The sequence below is a fragment of the Trachinotus anak genome, unplaced genomic scaffold (genome assembly GCF_046630095.1).
Source record: "Trachinotus anak isolate AG129_WGS33_773 ecotype Australia unplaced genomic scaffold, CSIRO_AGI_Tana_v1 ptg000010l, whole genome shotgun sequence".
NCBI lineage: Eukaryota > Metazoa > Chordata > Actinopteri > Carangiformes > Carangidae > Trachinotus > Trachinotus anak.
In genome coordinates this window covers 25823615-25846463 of record NW_027273861.1, presented here as the reverse complement: position 1 = coordinate 25846463, position 22849 = coordinate 25823615, and the positions used below count along the sequence as shown (strand labels likewise).

At 38.9% G+C, this 22849-nt stretch overlaps 1 protein-coding gene across 1 annotated transcript in view; it reads left to right on the top strand.

The window, feature by feature from the left end:
• Window positions 1-22849, top strand: part of LOC139626174 (collagen alpha-1(XXIV) chain-like) — an 85065-nt gene that overhangs the window by 39552 nt on the left and 22664 nt on the right. Inside the window, exons 15-32 of the mRNA XM_071486425.1 lie at window positions 1218-1271; window positions 1670-1714; window positions 1986-2039; window positions 2600-2653; window positions 3485-3538; window positions 4962-5015; window positions 5094-5147; window positions 6570-6614; window positions 6911-6964; window positions 8189-8233; window positions 11555-11608; window positions 12926-12979; window positions 15547-15600; window positions 16296-16349; window positions 18509-18562; window positions 18811-18855; window positions 20480-20524; window positions 22786-22839. Of these exons, the coding sequence (XP_071342526.1) occupies window positions 1218-1271; window positions 1670-1714; window positions 1986-2039; window positions 2600-2653; window positions 3485-3538; window positions 4962-5015; window positions 5094-5147; window positions 6570-6614; window positions 6911-6964; window positions 8189-8233; window positions 11555-11608; window positions 12926-12979; window positions 15547-15600; window positions 16296-16349; window positions 18509-18562; window positions 18811-18855; window positions 20480-20524; window positions 22786-22839 (927 nt within the window). The remainder of the gene's footprint in view (window positions 1-1217; window positions 1272-1669; window positions 1715-1985; window positions 2040-2599; window positions 2654-3484; window positions 3539-4961; window positions 5016-5093; window positions 5148-6569; window positions 6615-6910; window positions 6965-8188; window positions 8234-11554; window positions 11609-12925; window positions 12980-15546; window positions 15601-16295; window positions 16350-18508; window positions 18563-18810; window positions 18856-20479; window positions 20525-22785; window positions 22840-22849) is intronic.

The window sequence follows — 22849 nt, the reverse complement described above, 5'->3', positions numbered from 1 at the left end:
GTTTTTCCAAATTTTATACATATATATGTATATATATGTATATATATATATATATATATATATATATATATATATATATATATACATACATACATACATAAAATTTCAAAGAAAATGTCACTGGAAAATCGTAAAAATCTCAATTTTCTTTACCTTGATCCAGTGAGTTGGGAACTATCTGAGGGTGGCCAACTTGGATTGTCCCATGTACTGTGTTTGAATTGTTGTAGTGATAAAGGTATCAACCAGGGGCTGGAAGACAAGTATCAGATTGGATACAAGAGGGTTTTGAGTGAAGTTTTTACCATAAGGTGAAGCAATAGGTCTCAGAAATGCTTGTATCAAATTTGATGTATTTGGCATTATAGGGTTAAGCCATGTTCTCTCTCATGACTCTCACTTTTGGAATATTGAAAAGAATGACAGTTTGATTGTTTTGAAGACAGCAGATCGAAATATTTTCAGTTTATAGCCCGTTTTTTCTGAGAACTGAGATAAGAAGTTCAGTGTTCCTAATTAGCATTGCCTACATTTTCATTCACAACTTTAACATGAGGCAGACACTGTCTTTGTCCTTCCTAGTCTTGGAATAAAGTCTGACATAGATATCTTTTCAACCTTACTCCCTTCTCCTTTAGCCCTTCCTACTGTCTCAAAGAGAAAATAAAACTTGAGTAAGCAGGCTGCCTGCTTCCCCTAATAAACATGTTTACCACAATATCAAAGAAAACCACTCCTACAGTGGGGCCTCAGATTGCATTTAGTTTATTATACTTGTGTATGCCTGTGTGAATGGTATGTATATATATGATTGCTCATACTTAAGTACACACATCTCAATGTCACTGCAACATCATTGCTACTTGCATTGTTACACAGTCACAGTGAGAACCACTCAATCAGTGGCCAGCGTAACTGCCTGTCTGCTTGTAAAGGGTATTTTTTGGTCCAGCCACACATTCTGGTCATTCCCACCTTGCCTCTGTCAATTAGAGTGGATACTTAGTGCTGGCAGTGGTGACCAGAGCCAAGCCCAGACCGTACAAAACAACTGCATACAGTGTCTGCACAGCTTAGCTCTGTTGTGACAAAAAGGAATGCTCTGTGTAGGAAAATGTGTGTGTGTGTGTGTGTGTGCGTGTGTGCGTGCATGCGTGTGTGTCCGTCCGTCCGCCTGTCCTGCATAAATTCCATTGTGTACCCTCTCCTCTCCACAGGGGGGCCCAGGGCCTGAGGGACCGCGAGGACTGTCTGGTCTGGTGGGACCTCAGGTAGGCTAGACATTGGCTCCTGCAAATGCTCTAAATTTTAGGAAATTTGCTGTGCCATACTGTTGGTAGTTAAATTAAACCTTTGGAATCTGTAAAGTATGTGCTGATTGTATTTTCATGTCATAAATCCAGTACCAGGATATATACATATGACATGTCAAAATATATAAAGATAATTAAGTGTGAGAACTCACTTTCAAAACTTTTGCCACAATGCCGACTTTTATCATTCATCAGGCCGCTCCTCCTTGGCTTCACTTCATTTGCAGAGGCCTGCTTCAAAACAAATTCTGTCATTGAAGTCACTGATTCCTTGCAAAATATTCCTCTTTCCTCTCTTTCTCTCTAACTCACTTACTCGACAACTTTTCCACCCTCCTTTCTTCTGCCTGTGGCAGGGCCCAGCTGGACGAGCCGGCCTGCCTGGATTGAAAGGTGATAAGGTGATCTAAATATTTATATTATTGCAGTGTATCTGTGCTTGATGTGTCGCTCAACTCATATAATTGGACATATTACAAGAGATCAGCCACCATATAAACTCAGGTTTAATATCATGATAATAGTTAATAGTTTACAAGTATTGCTGCATAATGTACATGTATTATACAGTATACACTGTTCTGTGCCTATCTGTTTCATTTATGGATGTATTGTGATCACTGTGGCAGGGTAGTGTTGTGTTATATCTCTGTGTGATACTGTGAAATTTAGGGTGAAGTGGGACAAAGGGGCGACCAAGGGGAGATGGGGTACCAAGGTGATAAGGTAAGTCTCTTGTAGTAAGTCTCCTACAAACAGTTATACAAAGATTTTAAGGAAAACAGACACACACCATGTGAGCATTATGTGGTATGGAACTGTTACTGTCAGCAGTTTATAAAAAGAGCATCTTAGGTTTTATATCCACATCAGTCAGTCAGTTTGACTTTACTTGATAAAATTCCAACACAATACTCATATTTTTTCACTTGATGATACTTTTACAACAAGTGCGTGTTTTTGTTTTTCTTAACTGTTTAAACATGTAGAAATGATCTCTGTTTCCCTCCTGCTGTGACAAATAATAATAAATAGAATAGTGGGATATAAAGAGGGATATCTGTCTTTGCTAAATCAGGAAAGCATTAATCAAAACATTTCCATAAATCAGAAGTGCATTGTGCATGTTTGAATAAGGGAAGATGTTGATTCATTAATCACATAAAGTCACCACATAATGCTTGTCCTGTGTATGGGTGTATTTGAATGGAAATTGATCCAAAAAAATACACACGTACACAAAGGGTGTGCAAGACCAGTTTGAGAGTTATATCTGTGTCTTTCAGGGTGCTGCTGGTGTGCCTGGTCCTACTGGGCCCAGAGGGAAACCAGGACCACCGGTATGTTCGTGTGAGTGTGTATGTGTTTGTGCAGCTTTTATAGACAAAGCCATGTAAACACAGTGTACCACAATGAGATCTGGACTCCATTTGTGTTAGCTTGTAAACTGAAGGCAGTTCAGTCACATTCACAACACATCAGCTTTATCATACACTTGCAGGTTAGTGAGCTTCAATTAGGGGAAAAAAGGGGAATAAATGTGCTAAACAGCTATTTGCAAGTTGATAGAAATAAGAAATATATAAAAAACTGAAAACTGTGTAGGGTTAGTTAACTCTGTCCAAATGTAATCAATTCAGTATATTTTCAGTAAACTATTTTCATTTGTACTTTGTGAATTAAAATATTTACTAGCAAAAAAAACTCTCTTATACATAGATTTGCAAAGGCAGCAATACAATATACTCCCACTGTGCATGATGTAGAAGGCAAGCACTACTACCTATTAAGTGAGAGAGAGTAAGGGAGCACCACTGTTTTTGGGCTTAAGTGTCTGATGACTGATTGAGTGACCGGAATTTAGCCTTGATGCCTGATAACATACCAAGTGTGCAAGCAGCCTTAAGTATGTCACAATTGATGAGTTTGTTGTTTCTTCCATGTGAGTGTAAATAAGCTTTTGTTGCATCATCAAAAGGCCAAAAGAACACAATGTAGTATTGTATTGAGTCAGTATAGCGTTATTCAGATCTGCACTTCAAATTTCATGATGAAAAAATAAAAACTGAACACATTATCTAAGTGGTGACAGAGAGGTATTTTATGAGAGAAATCAGAGAAAAGGAAAACGGTTCTCATTTGTTTTTTCTTCACGTGCTTTTTTTAAACAGGGTAAAATTGGAGAAATGGGGGCACAAGGACCACCTGGGCCTCCAGGACCAGAGGTAGGACATACACATGATGAGTTTTCATATTCAACATATCCTTCTATTTGTTACCGGGTTTTCTCAGAATGGAGGCGCAGGATGCCACACCATGATCATGTTACTGTATGTGAACAGTGTATTTGTTGCAGCTGTTCAGGGTTTGCTGTGACTCCATGACCTTTCCTTTTGCCAGGTCTAGGCCAGAATTTCTTCTTGTACATCTCAGAATCTAATGGGCAAATAATGACAACATTTACTGAGTAGGATGATGTCTCTCTAGGCAATGACTTTTCACTTTGATCAGTAGATGGCACTGGGTGATCTTATCACCCTTCCTTCACTTGCCACACTTAAATTAAAGAAAAAAAAATCACTCAGCTGTTCGCTAAGTAACAAATTAACAGGCAAGGTGCATTGCCAGTTCATTGTCATGACATTTGCTGAACATAAACCTTTACTTTAAATAACCTGTAGTACCTTCCTGGGGTTTCATCTTTCAGCTGCTGTAACCAGATCTCTCTGAGAACAGAAAAATCTGTCAATATGTATGTACAGTACATCAGTCAATATTCATTCAATCCAACACTGTGTCATTGTATGGTGGGATGTAATGATGGTGGCAGCTTCTGGGGGCTTTCAGTGGGGCTTAAAACGTTTAGGTTAAATTTTACAGTATTTTATATTGTATAATATTAAGGAAAGCAAATGAAAATTTTCCTTTGGGACACTGGCATACTGTTAAATTATTCGTACTTTGAGTGGGCAGTGGAGGCACCAATCAAGTCGTCTCTCTAGCCCCAAAACTTTATAACGTCCATGTGTTGCATCAAAGACAATCTTAATCTTTCATCCCTTTCTTTCCTTGTTCTGGCATCTCCCTCTAGCATGTCTGTGCTTTGGATATAGACTACCTGGCCTTTGGTCAAAGAGGTCATTGTTGATGCTACAAAATATGTGAAAAGCATTGGAAATGTCAAAGACACGTTGCTCTTGGGAGTGCAACATGAGCATAGGTCACACAGGCCACAGCTAGCACGCGCATTTTCTGAAATGAGCGATTGTGTCTTGGCAGGCGTGCCTGAAGGTATTCAGCCTCTATCAGCACAGTAGCAATCCATCACCATCTTTACATCAGTGTTCTATAAGTCTGTCTATACACTCCAGAAAGAACACACCCACATGTGTGTTTGATTTATGCATGCTACCTTCAGTGATTTGCGAAGAGGAGTTGCTGTAGTCCATATACACATAAACAGCCTTACTTTATATGTGCAATTTTGAATGCAGTGTAATCCTACCCCACCTGTAATTTACACAAAGGTGCGAAGAGTTGATTTAATATGTGGGGTCAAGCTCAGCCATTAAGTCATGTGACTCACAACAGATGGAACCAACAAATCATACCATAATAATAATGTCTCTCTTCTCCTGTTTTTGCAAGGGGTTTCCTGGGGACATTGGAGTACCAGGCCCCAATGGTCCACCTGGACCAAAGGTACAACTATATCTCTCTCAACATCCATTCATCCATTCAGTTCATCAAATTGAGTTAATGCATTCGGTTGTGTTTCAGGGTTTGCAGGGAGCCAGAGGGCCCCAAGGCCCGCAGGGGCCAAAAGGAACACAGGTGAGACAATTCAACACCCAACTTAATTCTACACATCAGCTCTGTTCTTGACTCACTAATACAGAAAAGTGGAAAATGTGGCTCATCCAGAGATTTCCATTGCATCATTCATCTGAGGCAAGATTAACAAACACATTGATTCTCATTTAGCATCAAGTCATATCTCAAACAGCAGCTTAGCCCTCCCACTAAGCTGGGAGTTTTTTCCCTGCGATATCTCTCGGGGCATGTTCCACTGGGTGAAGTCATGATTCACCATTGGGTGCTTATAAAAACAAGGCTGAAAGTTTTCCAGCCCTGGAAAAAAGGAACAGAAGTGTTTGGACGGTGTACCACACATACACATTTTTATTGTGTTGAATGTTATTGCATTGACCCAGCAACCGCTTACAGAGGTGTGCTCTTGTCTCACAAACACGATTTCGGTATGAAATCACAACACTTCAGTCAGATACGAGTACTGAGACAAAGCTGTTAACAGCTTGATATCTAAAGGCAGAGAGGTGAAAAGTAACAAAGTACATATACTCAAGTACTTAAGTAAAACTTTTAAATTGATGAACTGCTTCCACTGCTTCCATGAGACTCCATAAAACTGCCATAGAAGATGTATTCATCAAGTGAATTACATTTGTCTGGCAGCTGAAGTCTTGGTCAGGAATGGTTTTGAGACTCATGACGAAGAGTTTCGATCGAGCATCTATTGGATGTGCTGGAACAAGAAGTCCAATTCACCTTCCAACTTGCAGGACTTAAAGGATCTTCTGCACATGTCTTGTTGCCCAATACTTCAGAGCACCTTCAAAGGTCTTGTGCAGTCCATTTCTTGGTGGATTGCAGCTGTTTTGGCCTAACAGCATATTAGTCAGGTAGTCGTAATGTTGTGGCTCATCAGCGTAGCTTTTTCATATGTCAACATTTTCAAATACATTCCATAATCAGTAATTCTGTATCATGTAAATAGAATTTTGTTTTGTAATTTTTAATAATTAGGATGTTTCACAGTTATGCTATTACTTGGCAATTTCTAAGATCACTGTTTTAAAAATCTGCTTTGCAACTACTATGTAGGCTTGTTATGTAATAACAAGTATGAATGTGATCACTGTCCCTATCAGACTGTCCAAGATGAGGTGTTGATTAGCAAATTAGAATTTTTATCAGTGAAGAGTGATAAGGGGGTTTTCAGTAGTTAACACATTTTTACATTTCTGTTAGGAGGAACAGGCAGGTGAACAGTTGACATCTTTAATGTTGAGTTTGAAGTTATGGAAATGTACTGTAGTACTGTGTGTGCTACTGTTCATGTTGTGTGGTGGACCTGGGTTGTCTCTGGAGTTAGCTGTGTATATGTGACAGTGTTTTTGTATGTGTGTTTGTTTAATAATATTAGTCTATGATGAACTGTACTGTGTTCTGCAGGGTGAGGAAGGACCACTTGGCCCACCTGGCAGTGCTGGCCCTACTGTAAGAACTTCCAGATTCTCATACTGTATATGCACAGACATACATAGACACATACACTGAACCTTTTCCAGAAGGTTTGAATGATGCAATTCACCTACTGTAGATGTTCTTACCGGTAACAGATGGTTGTCATAAACAGCAGATGTGATAAACCCATTATGAGCCTTACTTTGTTTTGATCATTGTGTGTGTGTGTGTGTGTGTGTGTGTGTGCGTGTGTGCATGTGTGCATGTGCGTGTGTGCGTGCGTGTGCGTGTGTGCGCACGCGCATCTGCCTTTCTGCCTGTTTTTACAGGGGAGACCGGGAAGAAAAGGCTACATAGGTGAACCTGGCCCTGAGGGTTTACAGGTGAGTCTACTTCCCTAACTACACTATCATTACTGTACTTTGACAGAAGTATCACTACATTTAGAAATGCAAACATTAGTGGCAGTTTAAATTTTTGATTTTCTAAATGCCTCACAGGCAGCTCTGTAACAATATATTATGCCACAATATTTTGGATTACAAAAATGTGTTCTTGGTTGCATTGTGAAGTTAAAAATGTTTGAGTGTGTCCCCTTAATAAGATCAGTTATGTCTCTGAAAGATCGCACACCTCTGCTGTGGGTTATACTTTATAGAAAACATGATCTTGTCCTAAGAGGAAAAAAAATTAAAATATAAGTTTTTCTCATCCAGTATGTATTGAAAATGTTATGTGTAGTGAACCATAAACCCTTTATCATCCCAATATATATATATCATATATATCATAACTGTTCTGTTAACTATGACCATAACTTCTGTGTTTTTATTATAGACCACAGTATGTTCAGGTGTACATAGGTTTGTGTGTAGGTTAGCTTTTTTCATGTATACATTCCAGTGGGACTACATTGTTGTACTTACCAATTTTTGTCTGTAATTGCCATGAAAAATTGGCAGAAGTTTAAAAATGAAGAAAAATGAAAGGACTGCTTGTGTACAGGCCTGTTGTTTCTTCCCCTTAGCTTCTTGCCATTCATGTTGACAACCTATCATTCCATCCTCTACTGCATCTACTTAACCAGAACTTAGTCTTGCATCTTTATGATGCAATGACAGTCATATAGTATTTAACTGTCAGCTTGTTGCCAAAGATTTTGCTTCAGCAAACCACAGCATACTATACCTGTTCCACTCTCTTTTTTTATTGGCTGTGATTGGTTTTTCTACCTACCACAAATGCAGTGCCATGAGCATGGTATCAATGTGTTTAAGATTTTATTATTCTAAATTATGGTTCAGTGCTTTCCACTGAGTACCACTGTCTCCATGTTTGTGACCCACTTATAGGAAGCCTAGACTTGCTGAGCTCTAAACATGCTCTTAATTAGGAGAGAAGATAATCTCTTATAGGGCCATCATCTGGTAAACCACAATGAGAAGCAAAGCGTAGCACAGTGTGTGTGCGTGCATGTGTGTGTGTGGGCCTTTTTAAACTTGTAATATCCTGAGAGTCCTGTGTTGGTAGTCGGGCAAGATGGTAACAAAGATCTCTTTAATTACAGGAAGCTAACCAGCACACTGTTTGATGTTTTCTCCTTGCAGGGAGAGAAGGGGGACATGGGAAATGTTGGAAAAAATGGACCACAAGTAAGTTGCTTTTACACTTCTTTTTAGTAATGACATTACTAATCCACAGCAGGATGGCTGGAGTAGGTTTCCATTAAAATCCCTCTGCAAGTGTTAATGTGGTGCCTTTGAGGTTGCCTTTATTAGCTTTAGTTTCCTTACATGTTTTTAATAGTTTGCTTAATGATGAATGCACACATGACATTGAGATAATGATGCAGTGCTTTCACATCTAAGGGAATGAAATCCTCCAGTGTGGTAACTATGGAGGAATTCACAGAAGCACTTTCTTCTGTCTTGCTGTTTTCCTGACGCACTAAAATTGTTAAGAGAAATTTGGATACTCTCCCACCACCAAACAGTGTTTTCATCATGCATTTGGCAGAAAACCACAGTAGAACAGAGGGAACACCAATCAGAATGCTTCTATGGAAGTGACCTCATTTGGGTTGCGCATTTGTTTATGGTTCAAAGCCTGCCAAAGTATGTGTGACGTCTGTTGTTGCCCAAGAATCATACTCAAGGTGCATGTTGTCAAAGTGCACAAACATAAGTAGAAAATGTTAATCCAAAAAGATGCTGGTCTTTGTACATTAAGTGGCTTTGCAAGTAGCTTTCTTATTTCTAATTTCTAACAATTGCCTGGAAACTCATGATTTAATATGTCTGTCTTTCAGTTTTATGCTTAAGTTAATGCTTTATACCCAACACAAATACTCAAGAGAAATGTTGGGACATGTTTCCCATTTGTAAAATCCTCGAACGCACACAACTGCTTTGAGCATCCAAAGTATGTCCATCCTTCCTGGAGGCCCCTTAATGTTAATATTTGTATTCTGTGCATAGTGGAGGCAACCAAGAGGGCCATGTTGGGCTGTGTTGTTGCAGTGCACATATGAGAGGGATTAAGCAGTTACCAAGCCTGGGCCTTTGAAGCCATGGGGCTATACAGAGAAAAAAAATACTCTAAAACATATGGAGGGTCTAATGAATGGCATTACATCACCTTCCACATAAATTAGATATGTAAGAGACTGAGAAAGACTATTGTTGAGTAGTGCAGGTTAACGCAGGGTCGATGTGAGGCGGCCTTAGGCCACCTGTCTTCACAGAGTGCCCCTGTATCACCATGAGGCCTACCATTAACTGTTTCAAGCTAAATTTTATTGGACCGTTTTACAGTGTAGTGTATTTTACCCAATTTAGATTGACTGCTGTGTTCCATTTTTAAGTCAACCCCCAGTCCACAACTAATAAAACATGCATTAGTCCTCAATTACCAAAGGCAGCCACAGGTGTGCTTTGAAATATAGTTCACATGACAAACTCTGTGTTTTGATTTTCATGTCACTAACTCAGTAGTGTGTATGTCTGTGTATGCATGCGAAAGAGGCATGTGTGAGGGAGAACCTTAATTCTCTTAACATTGTCTGACTTTGGCTATATTTTTTCCCTAACTGTAAGGTTAATGGTTATATCCATACTTCTGTAACTGTGTCTGAGAAACCAGATCACCAGAGCAGTACTGTAAAAGCTCCTATGTTAAGCTCCTGTCACATGTAAACCCCTTTAAAACCATTTCCTTCTGTTAAATGATACAGGGTACCTCATTGTCCCACTTCATGTCCCAATTAAGGGATTTGAGGTCAATTTAGAGCTCCTGTTTCCATGCCTGCAGGCTGCAACCCCTCACAGACACTCTACTACCAATCTGTTGTTCAGCTGCTTTACTTGCATCCAGCAGGATAATGCCCTTTAGGTGATGATGCATGAATAACACTTTGAGGCTATGAGCCTTTTTAGCTGAGTTAGGGAGTAACAAATGGGACAAAATCTTATTGTGCTTATATTAGTGATCTCTTTCTTGTCTTTGACTTCGTGTTCATTTAGTCAATCTGCTATGCATCTCTTTCAGTTTCTTTTTGTCTATCTGTCTCTCTCCGATACTTTCTTTCTTCTCTAGACTCATAGAAGGAAACAAAAAAAGATTAGAAAAGAATAAACGTAAATAAGAGTACATGCTATGTGAATAGTGGTCATGTAGAATGTCGTAACCTGTTCACTAGTAAATATATTACTCTGCAAAGAAGAAATGCAGCAATGAAAATTGGCCCTTACAACCAGAGACAGCCGCAGTCTGACCACGCTGGCTTTTGTGGTTGCCCAGAAGTGAAACTATAGTTACAATAGTTAGATAGCTATGATAACAGTGAAATTCAGTTAGGTTCAGATCTTACAGAGTCCTGGTGGCTTTTTGCATTTGTTGTGGTGCTGTGTATTTGCAGTATGATGACTTTAGACTGGCTTGTGATGTGTGCATGTGATGGTTTTTCTTTTGTCCTTTCTGTGTAATTGGTCATACTAAGGTCATACATACCAAGTGTAGTTTTTCTTTTCCAAAAATAAACACAGCAAAGAGTTTGAAAATGTACAGTTACCCTTTTTGGTTGGATGTCCACCTAGCGACCCCTAAGTCTTACTGCTGGTCTGAATCTCCATATAGTCCAGTGGAGAGGCTGGCACAGGTCCAAAGCGCTGCCCTTGTCCCAGACAACTGATCTGGAAGTAGTTAAGCTCCTCTGATAACTCTCATATTTACATAAGCTTGTGTTTTTCCCCATGAGGACCTCTGTACTAAGAAGCCCTGTTCTTTATTTTTGGGACCATCTGTATTGAGTTACTGTGTGCTGTGAAATTAGTATGCCCCTAATAATTTCCAATCAATGCTATTGTGTCCAAGAAATATGTTATTGTTGCTTCTTGTGAGACAATAAAGTTTATTTTCCTCAACTCACAAAAGTTTTCAAAGTGACCTTTTTTTAAATTTGGTAGGTTTTTGTTGAATAATCCTTAAGAACACAGATTTGTAATAATAATAGCATGCCATTGTTACTGGCAAATACTGATGTGTCATCTACTTTTGTTTCTCTGCCTCACTATTTACACAAGTATGAATTGATTTTACACTTTAAGACTTTAAGTTTCTAACTAATATAGAAACATTCCCTTGAAACATAAACATGTATTTTAGTAATGAAAATCAAGAACTCTTAATAGTCACTATTCATATAAGAATAATGTTGTCATTAAATCAAAATTTAAAATGGAATTCAATTTAGACATGCCTGGAATTCAGAAGTCATTATACAGGTTTCTCCTCAAGTCAGCAGCTCCTCCTCCTTTCTTACGTAAGTATTACATTGTAATCTCTGACCTCTTGCATTCCAGGTGTCATAACAAGTTGGAAAATAATCCTTAGATGAATGAAGATCAGGAACTCACACTGACATACTTTCTCCTGATGCATTTGTGCTGAACACTATTTCTTTCTCTCCTTTCCAGGGTCCAGTTGGCCTGATTGGGATAGCTGGTGTGATAGGAGTTCCCGGTGAAAAGGTAAGGAGTGTGTTTCTCTATCATTAGGCTGTCAGTCAGCATCAGCTGGTTGCTTGTCAGTGGCAGACCCCTGTAATTAAGGCTGTAGTAAGCAGCTCTGGCTGGAGGCTCCAGAGGGCCAGAACACATGCTTAGATAAACACTCAACACTCTCACATCCACATCAATTATAATATTGTCAAAGCCATGTCACCAAAACTGCAACTCAGCCCTCCACCCTCTGCTGAATCCAGCAATTCCAAGATAGGTTCAGCAGAAATTTTCAGTTTAGTAGTTCTCAAACCTCTTTTGATAGATTGGCCCATCCACTGTATGTCAGAAAGTTTGTTTTTTAATGGTATCATTAGACATGTGCTCTGCTGAATTATATATTATACTGTTGCCCTTTCAAATGCATATGCACTCATAAAAACATGTGAAAGGGGATAGCACTGAATCATGTCAAAATACACCATGATGCAATCTGTACAGGCCCTGAGGCTTGCTCCACGTTCAGCTCCTGTTGCCTCTCAGCTTAACAAGAATTATAACAAGCAGCTCTGCAGCCTTTTTGCTTAAGTGAAAGGATTTTACTAGCAGTCTGAGTGTTGATTATTGATAATGATTATATACAAAATTACCCTTTTATTCCCCTTTTGTTCCCCTTTCCTTCCTATCTAGAAGCCCCCTGTGTGTCAGAACATGTTCTTGTGATGGGAAGGTGTCTGCTTGTCAGACTCTTGCTTGTCCTCCGCCTTCTCTTACACAAAATCCTCCTCCTGATTCAATCTGTCAACACGAACTATAACCAGCAGCCAACAAACAGCCCACAAATTCCTTTCAGATTATATATATATATATATATATATATATATATATATATATATATATATATATAGTTCTGATTTAGACTTGAGTTTCCAATACAGTGCCTTAAAACTATTCTGTTCACAGTTTGATGGAAACGCAACAAGAAGTGGAAAGCTGCTTGTACGGTCATGAAACTGACACAGTTCAACGAGGATAAAAGCATCACTGACACAAGTGTTAGAGGGGTTAGTGTGGAGACCTACAACGATTTACTGCTAACCTGGGGTTACCTTTGCACAGTGTGCAGAGTGCCACCAACTGGGTTTCAAAGAACCTGCTTGCTTTTAACTCCGCTCAACCAGCTGTCACTCTAACCTTCTGCATTTAAGAAGCTGCTCTCCAGTTTCATGGCTCTTTATTAGAGAAGGTGTATGTGAAGCTGTGTTAGGATTTTCTGCGTTGAGGTTTCAGGTCATAGTTTAATTATCTGCTGTCTCTCTCTCTTTCTGTCTTACTGTTTTTCCCCAGGGCGACCGTGGACCAGCGGGTCCAACAGGTCCAGTCGGGGAGAAGGGGCCAAGGGTAAGTACAGTCACTCAGGATATACTGCAGAGATCTGCTTTTTGTCTGAGAGTTGGTCAACCCCAGAGCCATAGTGTATATATTGAAAAAGGTTTTCCAAGAAATTAGCAAAGTTAAAACAGCCTACCAGAGCTTGGATACATTGTTCAGTAAACTGATGTCTAAAGATGATGAATATAAAACTGAAAGACTAAGAAAATTTGGCTGTAATTTTTTGGCAGATTAGTTCATGGAAATGAAAGCAAACTCACTAGAGGTTTAAAAGGTTCCAGACTTCTCAATGTTGTAACTTTTGCAGATACAAATCTTTGCAAAATTCATTTATGTAAAATAATCTTTTCCATAGTTGCATTGAACATAGGGAAGAAAAACAACAGTTTTTTTCAGTCACCCTCTTGGATCACTCAGTCTGGTCTGGTTGACCAAATCTGGTAACTCAACTTTTTGTCCTACCTTAAACCTCTTAACCAATGGGTAAAGGCTATGTGACAAAAAAGGCCAGTAAATAGCCTAAGGTTCTGTTGTTTTAAAAATTCTTATGATGGGTCCTGAAAGAGCCCAAAAGACTCGTTAAAGTCTATGCCTCAAATTGAAAATAGTTTTTGTGATATATCTAACTAACTGAAGCCATAGTTTTTGGGATTCAGCTGTGTCTGAATAGAGAACCTGGCCAATAACAGTCAGAGGCTGCGAAAAGATCCTGCTACTGTGGCCCTGTTCAGACGTGGTATTAACACGTGAACAAGTGAACCAATCACAAGTGGAAAGCTCTGAGTTCAGGTATGAATGCACCCAAGATGCATTCAGGACGCATTTGAGATCCAATCACTCATACAATATTCAGAGGTGATCTGCGCCATTTTTTTAGCAGTGTGAATGCAAATAGGTCCTTGGCCACATTGAAGGACCGCCTACTCTACTGACGTGTTCTACTACAATCTATTAGTCCCATCACAGTTTCATAATGAACTGAAAATATTTTATTATTTCAAATGGATAAAACCTAATTTCATTGTATAGTGTTGTGTGCAGTGCAAATGTTTGCTTAACCCTTCTGTGCTCTCTCTCTCTCTCTCTCTCTCTCTCTCTCTCTCTCTCTCTCTCACACACACACACTCTCACACATTTGCATATACAACTCAGAAGTGAGATCCCAAGTGGTCAGTCGAGGCACATGTGGAGACACATTTTAAATCCAGGAATGAACTGATGTACTTAAATCTGAGCTCTTATGATCAGATCACTGAAGACACATGGTAATGCCAAGACTGAACTGGGCCCATGCTGTTCTGGGGAAATTTGCATAAAAGTGACTAAAGTGTCATCTTTCCTAAATACATGCAGTTAGTTGAAGTTGGGTTTGATAAATGTTTGTATATTTCCAGGTTAATACTGTGTTAATCTGGGTTAACCATTAGCCCACTTACTACTGCTGGAAATGCATTTGCATGAAAATTATTTTTGACAGTGTTGATCCCTGAGATAAAAAAAGACATGCTGCTGTCCAGTGCAGCAGTGTTTCTGCTGCCTGCTGTAATGCTGCATGAGTCCATAGAGAGTAGCTGGCCACTGTCCTGCAGCCTTGGATTAACTCCATGTCTGTGGCTTTGGGCCCCAGTCCTGACCTAGCTGGCTGGCAGACTGGCTAGAAGGCTGACTGATTGGCTGGCTGGAAGAGAGGATGACTAATTTGGTGGCTGGCTGAATAGTTAGATGATTTAATCACTGCTAGTGTGTGTGTATGTGTTTGACTGAGAGAGAGCTTTATGATTTATGTGAGGAGTTAGGGCGATTTGTGTGAACCATTTTTTGGTATAATGTAGCCACATTAGCGAGGAGTGGCGGTTCACTATGAAGGCTTTGTGCTGCTTCACTCCAAATAACAATGATCATGTCATAAAGTTCTGTTTCTGTTTGAATTAGCGTTTTCTGTAATATCAGGGCTGCACGGTGGTGTGGTTTTTAGCGCTGTTGCCTCACAACAAAAGGGTTCCGGGCTTGGAAATTGCCCATAGGTGTGAATGTGAGCGTGAATGGTTGTTTGTGTGTTTGTGTCATGTCAGCCCTCTGATATACTGGTGACCTGTCCAGGGTGTACCCCGCCCTCGCCCAATGTCAGCTGAGATTGACCCAGTTTGGATAAGCAATATAGATAATGGATGGATGGGTGGATGACAAATATCTGCCACTTTTGTCTTTACGGACTTTCTTTGGTATTATTGTTTAATAGAATGAGGATTGTGGTGAATAGTGCTATGATGAGAACCATTGCACCCAGCTCACTGTTCTTTCTAGAGGGTCTGGAGCACATTCTAACACAACTTAATTCTTATTAAGAATGGCTCTTAAGAACAGTCCTGTTTTACTTCCTTCCTTAGTCTTGCACTGCTGCTGCACTGTTGCTCCACACTAGTCATTGTTAATATCCCAAAGCACTAATGCAGCATAGCTTGAATAATTTGTACAATAGTAACTAACAATATTTACTACCCATGCAGCAGATGGCATTAAACAGTGACCTTGTTTCTTGTCAATCTTTCTTTTGTTTTTTTCTGTTTTGGTATAAGGGCTATCCAGGATTGCCAGGAAGTCCAGGGGACATCGGCATGCAAGGTGCACCTGTAAGTGTCATACCCTCATCACCATTATGTTATGCCAAATGGCATTGGGATGTCTGCATGTTAAAACATTTACATTTACTGTATATATTGAAAAGATGAACTTTTCCACTTTTCTCTACTTCAACTCTGTGTATACATTTTATTCCATCAACTTCTTTTGGTGAGGTTTTGGTTTTCTTTTGCTCCCTCTTTATTTTGGATTGAGTCATACACACATTAGTACTTAATGGACTGAGAAGATTGGATGCATTGACTCTCATCATCTTACTCAGTGTCTTGGCCGGATACTATAAACGTTGAAATCGTAAGATTAACTTGGAAACTTCTTAAACTTAGTTGGATGAACATATTCCTAGTTTTTGTAAACACATAAAATTTAAGAGGGTGATTTGATATATCAGTTTTCCTGTTTCCCACAATTTAGTCTCGCCCTGTGTAAACAGTATATCTTAACTAGATGATTGTTCAGTAGTTCTGCTCAAGCCTTTGTAGTATATCCATTAAGTTCATTTGACTGTGTAGATTTGGGTTAAAAGCTGGATACTAAGGATTTGGCCTATTTGGTTTATGTAAATTTGTCCAAATAGTCGGACTCTGCATTATGTCAAAGAAACACTATGAAAACCTTTCTACTTATTAAACCCTCCTTATTCCCCATTTTCCCAAACTTCAGTCTGTCTTGTTCTTTCTCACAGGGTCCACAGGGACAGAGGGGTATGCCAGGCATTGCTGGCTCAAAGGGCAGGAGGGTAAGTGCTGTCTTTACAATTGGGACAATAGTCGTACTAGTCCCTTACAGTACATAATATGAATAAGAGCCTACCTTAAGTAAATAGTGACCATGAAAACTTCACTTATCAGACCTGTGGTTGTCCGTTTTGCATCACAGCTCCATTCCAATAAACAAGACCAGCTAAAGCAATTAAAAAAACATGTGTTTGTCCTTCCACTTGGCCCAAGCTTCTTTATAGGTTCATTTACAGAAGCCTCATGAAAGTTGGAGGACAGTAAGGTAATATCAAATGGATTCGGTGTAATGCTGATAATACTGGTGAGACACCATGTGGCTGTGAGGAAAATGACACCATCAGACGAGGAGGCAAAAAAGATTTATGTTTTTAATAAAATAAGTAAGTGAAGATTCTTGGTGCTTTAAAGAATTTTCAGTTAATTCCAGCAGCAGCAGCAACTGAGGTAGATTGTGTTGTTTATATAACGTAACAGATCAGAGCAAACAGAGGACAAAAGAAAATATATTTCTCAAGACAATTATCTGTATCACTGTGTGTGTGTGTGTGTGTGTGTGTGTGTGTGTGTGTGTGTGTGTGTGTGTGTGTGTGTGTGTGTGTGTGTGTGTGTGTGTGTTTCCTTAGGAAGCAGAGTTAAATTGTTTTTGTTCTAGAGTAGTTAAATGATGTCATATACCTAAGATGCATTCAACTAAACTAAAACTAACTAAAATCATATTAAAAATCAGTAATGGAACAAATCCAAATGAAAATCATAAAATAAGTACTGGCAACACAAACAATGGAGGTAAGTCATTTCCTAGTTTTTTTTTTTAAACACTATCCATATTTTTTTTGGTTTACATGTCAGTTTGTGGTTGAATTTCTTATCTTGCTGAGGTAATATGCGGTTTGTCTCCATTGAGACAAGATCCATCATGGACTGGTGAAAATTGCAAAAGCCAATTATTTGAACTAGAGTCACATATTACCATGTTAGCTGTTGTTTCGGATGAGATGTCAGAAATAACATATATGCCTCAGTAAGATATTAACCTCACACAAAGGAAACATAATTGAACCACTACATTACTTTTCACTCACACTACTCATCATTTTATCCTCTGAGCTATAAAAATGATCTTGGAGCTGCAGCTCCGAGCTTGGAGCAAGAGCTATCTAGTATCTCAAGATAGTTAAAGAGAAAACAGGTAGTGCATCCTCTGACTCATTGGCTGGCTCCCTTATATCTAGCCTATCTATATCTGATTCTTCTCCCCCAGTGTAATGATCACTCACAAAGAAATATACTTCACCTGCTCCAGAAACCTTCCTGTATAAAAATGGCTGTGTAATAATTTGTGCTGTTACTTAAACGTAAGCAGTTGTTGGATAGACTATCCTTCTGCAGTTAAAGTTGTGATCTGGTTATTCTGTATGCATACATGGTTTATTGTTGAAATTTGCCTGCCTACTAGTCAAACTACCTGTGCAATGCATCTTAATCACAGTAATAAATGAATCATACCCAGAGGCTGTTTTTTAATTAATTTCTGAACTACTTCAAGTTCAATTATTTAAAGGAATCAGTTTAACACTGGCGTGGAGTGTTCCCAAGCTACAGTAGCGTTGGTTACTAAGATTGGAGAACTACAGGAAGGACCGAAGAGAAAGAAAGATAAAGCTGGGTTTGTCCGCCTGGAAGCTTAAAGGAAGCTGCATGACCTGAGAGGAATGGGAGTCTGACTGAAAGCCAGAGGCCCAGGCAGACTAAGAGCAGATAGGGTCATCAAAGGCAGAGATATAAAGAGAGGAGACAAGATGCAAACGACAGATAGACTGAAAGTGGAAAAGTCCTGAAAGACTGGACAGGAGAGAAAAGGGGAGGGCCTTGGGTTGTATTTACAGATCTTTATCTCTCACCCTACCTGTGTGGTGGTGCTACAATGCTGGGAAACCTCTGGAATGTTTTTGGGAGAGATAGGCTGCAGTGTGAGGGTGGAAACCCTCCCAAGTAGGCAAAGAATACTGAGGAATTACTTTGTTGATGATGTTATTCCAGAGTTAACGGTACCTACAGTTTGTCAACTTTTGTGTGAGACTTTGATATGAACTGTATTCCTTTACTACCCATTCTTTGTTGTGTGATGTTCAATGTTGTGTCTCATGTTGTTGCACAGGGGCCCCAGGGTCCAGATGGCCCCCTTGGAGAGCCAGGCCCTGAGGGCACCAAGGTAAACATGCACACCACCCTGTGGAAAACATCACCATGCAAAGATGTGGTAGATACAGTACTTCTGCATGAAATGTGGTGTTCTCTCTGTATGTAAATCAGGGTATTACTGCTGGAGTCATCTATTCAACTGGGGAACACTGCTTTTATTGAGATATTTGGCAAAGATAATGAATGATTTATTTCATTACTCCCACTGACAAAAAATGTCCAATGGCTCCTGTATGTGCTGTATTTTTTTCTTCGCAGGGTGAAAGGGGTGACGTTGGACAAAAAGGAGAGCCAGGATTCATTGTAAGTAGTCTTTCAATAAATGTCTTTACAATTTTCTTTCAACTCATATTAGCTTGTGAAAGACCTGAAAAGAACAAACGTTAGTAGATAATACACAACAAATTTGTGAGCCGCTTTTGAACATAGTGTTGACTATTGAATGGTTATAATTCTGTAAAGGTTTTATGTCTATCACATTTCTGGATGTTGGCTTCAGGCTCTTAAGAAATGAGAAGGCAAATTTATATGTACCCTCATTTATCCAAAGCCAAGGATAATCATTGTCATAAAATAGGCATCCTTTCGAGCACATCCTTCTTGAAGCACATTCACCTCACGGAAAAGACATTACCACTTGTAATTTCAAACATTACTGCAGCATCAAGTTTAACCCTCAGGCCTCTGTAAAACCTCGGTAGGCCTTTAATCAGTTTTTATTGCAGAGTGGGCCTTTTGTCTTCTCACCTCTGTATCATTGAAACTAGACTGTATTTCCTGTATCAGGTTAGACCTGAATGCAGTTACTACCTACTGCTGCCAGCTTGTTGTGAGGACACCTGAGCTAAATCTGCAAGATGAAAGTAAACTTTGTATTTATCTGATCTAGCTGAGTGAAACCTAATCCAACTTCAAATTTGTCTGTGATGCCTTGTTGTTAATTAGTATAGTATTCAATAAGACATTTCCAAACGTGTACAGGTATATCAGCACAGGCTTTTGAAGTGTAGGAACATGATGTGCATGCATATGTAGGCTTGTACATTTGATGTCATCTCAGTTGATGTTCATTCAGTTTGAAAGCAGTTGATATAAAAGGATAATTGACTGATGTATCTGCTTTATTGTAAAGATGCCAAAGTTTCTGTTTAGAAATGATACTAATGTTATTTCCATTGGGGCCCTACAGTAAATAGCTATCACACTCATTTTTATGTTTTACAATGGATTATAAAAGGATTGCTGTGGTTATATTTTCTGCCTTTCAGTCAGTGTCACTCAATTATCCCAATAAAATGAATAATAAAAAAAAACTAACCTTAACAGGGCATCATAGCATTATTATCATTGTACTTTAAATGAACTGTTATGTTACAATTGTATTGCAGTTATTTAAGGGCCATATATATGAGGTGGTAACAGTGGTTTCAAGTGGCATTAAATTTAGATTTGTAAAACTGTTATGGATCTGTACTGCTTTTTAACACACACAGTGTGTTGATCATAAAAATGATAACATTAGCAAAGCAATTAACTGCAAATGTTTCTCCATTAAACAATTTTATGTCAGAGCTATAACCTTTATTGACATTCAGTGTCTCTGTTGTGCTGAATCATTCACAGGCTTCTGGCCAGATTAACAACACACTCTTTTATGCCTTTAGTTACACCAGTTGCATTGCTTATTCATCTGAGGGAAATTCTCCCAAACCTAAAGTAAAAACCATCTGATCAGGACTGAACACTGCTGCTCTGTCTTGACAAACTGTAGGCTACAAATAATCATGGCATTATGAAGCTCCAAACACACAAAATCACCAATCAGACATGGGAGATTAATACGATGCCAATATTTTTCTAAACTGAATCAATGGAATTGATTGAAAATGCATGTTAATCACTCAAATATTGATTTCTGTCTTTGAAGGGCAAGGCTGGCAGTCCAGGAGAGAGAGGCCCTCCTGGAAAACCTGTAAGTAATGTTTAAGTGTTTTTTCTGCTTTAATCAGCCTATGCTTTAAACATCACTATGTCTATGCAGGCTTGCATTTCCACATCCTCTTTTCACCTGTAAAATATATAATTATTACTTTACAAGCTTGCTCCAACAAAGTAATCCAAGAGGAAGTCATCATATATAAAAGACTGAGTGGAGATGGGACTCTTCAAAACATGTGTTCATGTATTCCCCCTTACTCATATCGTGTGAGTGGGTGCAAGGTTTTTGTTAAGCATACAGCACTAAAATCACTTTATTATAATTTACAGCTTTGACAAACACAGCAAACCAGCATAGTTGAAACTAGACTGCATTTCCTGCTTCTGTATTTAAGAAATAAATCAGAGAAATTCTTCACATTCTGTGTAATTGATTTTAAAATTGTTCACAAGGTTTTAAGTTTAGATGAGTAACAGTTTTATTCAAACTGCCTTTGTATCTCATATCAAGTTGTCAAGAATGTGTGCTGTGACGGCTTGATGTGATGATGGGAGTCTGTCACTTCTCATAAAACAAAAAAAATAGTTTTACAATAATCCTTCTAAACGTGGTTATTAAAGAACTGTGACAAAGATAAGTAGCAAACACAACATTGTATAGTTGAAAAATAAACTTGTCAGTGCCCTGTGATGGACAAATTACGTAATGGCAAATCTGTTTCTTCATTACCTCAAACAAATCTTTGTCATTTCTGTACTGTAATTTCTTGTTGTGCCAGGACCAATACATCTAACTGATAACAGTTGATGATATTACCAGCTGGTTTATTTGTCAGGCTCCACCTTGGATGCACAACCCCCCAGGAGAAATTGTATTTTTCCGGCAGCTAAGAATACTATATATGACACACATACAAAGACAACATCTAACACTGACATAGTGTATTCTTTTAGTGCAAAATAATATATAGACTTTTGGCAGCTCTAAAAGACCATTTTGCCAGCAAACTCTTGGTTTTTCTGTTTTCCCCCTCAAGAGAATGACAGATGGAAGTTTTTTATATCTTTTTGAACTGTTTAATGATAAAATAACTGATGTTTCACAGATGGTAGAAACATGCAAACAAAAACAGATCAATAGCAGATTCAAAAGCTCCAGATACTGTCTAATAGTCAAGTGATGGGCATTACTGTTTATCCACAGTTTGTTAGTGCAATTTGTTTGATGCATTTATGGCAAAGTTTTTCAATGGATGATCCCAAGCTGGAGAAAAGCTCTATCACCTGCATGCTTAAGCGGTTGTTTGGCTTGTGTCATTTTCCACTGACAAATGAGCTGTTTTCTATTTTCTCTAATCATTTGACATTACAAGGTTGTTTGTAATTACTCTTAACAGACACAGAATTGCACATAGACATGTGCAGGCCTGTACTCTCACTCTCAGATATAGCCATCAGTGCACCGCCACACACACAGTAAATTCATGCACACACTTGCGCACTAGTTGTGACCTGTCCTGTCCTGAACACACATTTAAGTCTTATGCAGCAAGTTTCTAATATAGTTCAGTGTGTTTTGACCTCCACGGTGAAAAGTTACTGCTTAGAGTAACTGTAGCTTTGACTCGCTGTTGCTGCTTGATGTTAATGAATATCATCCACCTCTCCCCATAACTTCCCACTATCATCAGTCTCACTGCTTTATCAAAAAATTGTGTCTTTGGCTGCCAACAGCAGCTTCACTTCCCTTGTTCCCCTCTGGAGTCATAGCGCCATCTTGTGTTTCATAAAACACTCTCCAAATCTGCCATGCTTAATTCCTCAACTTCCTCTATGTTCTATGATTAAAGATCGTTGAGTAGTTGCATGAAAATCATGGTGTTATCTATGAACTTTGGCACAGTAATTTCGCTGCCTGGATCAAACAGGTATCTCTTACAGACGCAGAAGTAACATCTTCCTCTGTCAATGTTGGAGTAAATGCTTTTTCAAATTGGGGTCTGTTGTTAAACTTGGCAACACAGTGTTTGGACTACAACAAAGAGATCTGACATTGCAGAAAGGCAAATCTGTTTGTATTGCATCAAAGAATTTTTGTGTTGTGTCTGGAAGGCATTTGCCATCACTGAAATATTAGAGCCACTCATCATGTTTTTGGTTGCGTTGGTAATGACGAAAATGAAAACGATGAGAAGATGACTGTGGTGAAAGCCAGGTTTTCTTACGCTTGTTTTCTGTAATTACACAGATTATTGACTGAAGCTGCACGGAGCTCATGATTGTGTTTGTTTCCAGGGTAAACCAGGTATTTCAGGCAGCACCGGAGAGAGGGGACCCCATGGGGAACCAGTAAGTATGC